This window comes from Hydra vulgaris, chromosome 15 (assembly GCF_038396675.1).
Source record: "Hydra vulgaris chromosome 15, alternate assembly HydraT2T_AEP".
Classification (NCBI taxonomy): Eukaryota; Metazoa; Cnidaria; class Hydrozoa; order Anthoathecata; family Hydridae; genus Hydra; species Hydra vulgaris.
This window is the reverse complement of record NC_088934.1, coordinates 36,510,007-36,513,533: the sequence shown is the minus strand read 5'-3', so window position 1 is coordinate 36,513,533 and position 3,527 is coordinate 36,510,007. Positions and strand designations below refer to the sequence as shown.

The 3,527-nt window shown below is 35.7% G+C and overlaps 1 protein-coding gene across 1 annotated transcript; it reads right to left on the bottom strand.

Annotated features, from left to right (window-relative positions):
* Positions 1-2,745: 2,745 nt before the first annotated feature.
* LOC136091913 (zinc finger MYM-type protein 1-like) lies at positions 2,746-3,234 on the bottom strand. Its single transcript, XM_065819632.1, has one exon. It carries the CDS (start codon positions 3,232-3,234, stop codon positions 2,746-2,748), a length of 489 nt encoding a protein of 162 aa, XP_065675704.1.
* Between the last annotated feature and the right edge of the window lie 293 nt (positions 3,235-3,527).

Here is a 3,527-nt window from a genome sequence, read left to right as displayed (position 1 = left end):
GTTCAAAAACACAAGCATTTGCACTCGTTCCGGAGTTAACCGGCTTCTTTTCCGGTCGCAGATAAGACCCGCAGTACTAAACAACCGCTCCGAAAACACTGTACATAGAGGCGTCCCTAAATATTTCTGTGCTAGTTTTTTCATGTTAAGAAATTTGGATTTCTTCCAGTATTCAAAGACGTCCTCGTGACTTGCAAGTAGAGGTTCTTTCAAGTACACTGCTACTTCGTTTGACATTGTGCAATGCGCGATATAAATCTAAAACATTAAAACAATTTATAGACTTGCAATATTTAAAGTACAATACTAACATAGAAGCACAATACTTACTACAGAATTTGTGTTGATTAATTGGTTATACATTGACCAGACAGCACCTGGAGCAGGTGTGGTAGGTTCTTGATTTTCAGCAGCTTTAATTTCATGACCCTCGTCTATGTCCAATGCATTTAACTTGCCAATTAATAAAGTAACAGGTTTCTCAGCCATCGTCCTGCTCCTAAAAATCTTGTTTTTAAATCTGGGATCTAGTATTGTTGCAAAAGCATATATAGGTTCGTTCCCGCAGTCTCCGTAACGTCGATGCCAAGATTGACACAGAGATTCTTTAAAATTTCCGTAGTCCTTGATGCGATCAATTGACATGTTAACTGCATTTATTATTGGGATAACTTCTGATGTGGTCACTTTCGATGAACTTGCAGTAAGCGTGACCTCTTCAAATACTTTTAAAGTAGCAACGAGAGGAACCAAACTATCCCATTCTCCGGTTGACAACTCCTTGTTTTGTCGAATAGCTTTTGGGAAATGTGGCGTTACCAACAGAATCGCATCTTTTTGTTCAATTAAGCGGTTCAGCATGTGGAAGGTGCTATTCCATCTAGTTGGCTCATCTTGAATAATGCTGTTTAGGCAGTCCCAGAATCTCCTGAGATTGTCTCAAAAGTTTGTATGACTTAACCGAATGTTTAAAGTGTCCTACTATTCTTCTACAGGTAGCAGTTAGTAAAGATATGCGTTCATTGTCGAGGCAGCCGTCTTTCACAACCAACTGAAGTGTATGGGCAAGACAAGGAATATTTGTAAACTTCCCGACTTCCATAGCAGAAACAATATTTCTGGCATTATCTCTTACTACTACATTGAGTTTTTCAAGTAGTCCCCAATGCTTAAGTGATTCATTCATAAAGTTAACAACTGAATTTTACTTGATACCTTCTGATAAATGCTAGGAATTTCAATAGTCGAGAAGTATTTTCTGCTTGGTATTGTATACCTTGGCTCCAAAAACTGTAGTAACCTCTTGAAACCGGGATTTTCTACTATTCTAACAGGTTGGTTATCTGTGCATATCATTTCAGCAATAAGCCTTGTAATTTTTATTGCCTTCGGATCTGTAGATGTGAGAGGTCTGGTCTTTGCAAACACTTGGTGTGTTGTTGGTTGTTTAGTAGATGAAGATCTAGGCTTCATTTTTATAGAACTAATTGTGGAAGAAGAGCTTCTAGAATTGATCTCCGCATCCTCAGACTTAGGGTTGAGACTTGTGAATGCGGATGCGAGTGTAGTAGATCGAGGTTCACTTGGCATAGGAGTTTCAAAAGCAGGGTTAGGACTGGATTTACAAGATGGTCCTGCGGTAGAGCTATCCTCGACTATATTAAAATCGATAACGCTAGCTTTATCATGCTTCTGATTTTTGATTTCAGATTTATGAAAGGTTTTTAAATGCTTTAGCATGTTCGATATTGTGTATGACTGACAAACTCTGCCACCACCCCTGGATATAACAGTTTTGCAAAAGTTGCATATTGCAGAGTTAGTGTCATTTGAATTGATCACAAAATAGTCCCATACCTCGCTTTTTTTACGTTTCAGCATGATAATGACACTATATATATATGTTTATATTCTGAAATTAAAACAGCATTTATAATAATACAAAATAATAATACTAACAATAAAAATTATTATAATAAAACAAGCAAATAAGATTTTTATGATAATACTTACTGTCGGTAAATCGATTAAAATTGAAAAAATTAAATCAATTTAAATTTAGAGTATAAACCTTTACTTTTATTTTTAACGTTTACTGTTGTTAAGGTTTTCCTTCACAGTTACTTAACTCAACGATGATATTAAATGCGAAAGTGAAGATTTAACGTAAATTAAACAAAAAAAAATCTCAACGGCAAAGAGTGTAAATATTAACTTAAATTATCAAGGGAGTAATAATAAAATAAGTCGTTAAAAAGTCTTTTAAAAAAGAATCGGAATCGTTTAAAAAAGTTGAGAATCGCGATTCTTACGATTCCTTGAGAATCGGTGGAATCGGGAGAATCGGAATCGGCCCATCTCTAATATTTATACATATCGTGGGTTTTTACTTACAAATTTTAAAACAATCTATTGATAACTATATTTCGGAACTTTGTTGCTTACTAAAGCAACTATAACTCTTTAGGAAATCGGTGATACAAAAATAACGTTTGCTTTACAAAGGCATTTACGATTATAGTAAGTAAAAAAAACAAGATAATATATAATAATAGCCAGGGCCGTACCGAGCCAATTTTGCGCTTCGGGCAAGAAAAGAAAATTGCGCCCCCTCTTCCCCTCCCTTCCCCCTCCCCCTCCTTAAAAAAAAAAAAGAAGAAAATTAAACGAAAAAAATGATTTATTAATCACAAAATTTATCACATCAAGTTATAAGTAAAATTTGTCATTAAGGTTGCACAAACTTTAGTTCAATGCCACTTTTCTGGCTTTTCTTGAGGCAAATTCACTAATGACATCATCAAAATCAATGTTGTTTGCCACTTCATTTTCAATTGAAATTATAGCCAAACTAGACAAACGTTCTTGGCCAATTGTTGACCTCATATAGTATTTTATGAGCTTAAGTTTACTGAAACTTCTCTCACACGTAGCAACTGTGACTGGTATGGTGAAGAAGATGCGAATAGCAATTGTTGTGTTGGGATAAGCATCGGTCAAAGAATATTTATGAATGAGCTGCAAAATTTTGATCGGGCTAGATTTTTCAAAGTTGTCCATCATTGCGGCAGCTTGATATTTAAAGCTTGCCATTTCTGACTGGAAATCGGAAGAATCTAAATCTGCCTTGTCAATTTGAGATAAATTTGCAGCTTTTTTCTTGAGTTCATCCACTGAACTTTTAGAGAGTGAATGCCCACTGAGGTAGCCAAAATCAGAGGATACAGCAGACATCAGCCTCAAACCGCCACTCTATTTGTGTAATAATGCTGTCAAACACAAAGTTGCACTGAGATCCGAATTCTGTTTCTGCTGTGAGAAGGTGAGAGTCATCTTCAGCTTCATAAAGTGCTATTCGCTTCACTTTGCGCTTCCTCTTAATTGGAAAGCCACCATCAATTCCGCTCTGGTTAGCTTTTTCTGTGGCATCTTTAATAATATTGTCCACCCCAACATCTCAAAAATTCTGAATGAAAGCCTTCAACCATTTCATTTTTTTTACGGCAATGTCAATTGAAATGGTTTTT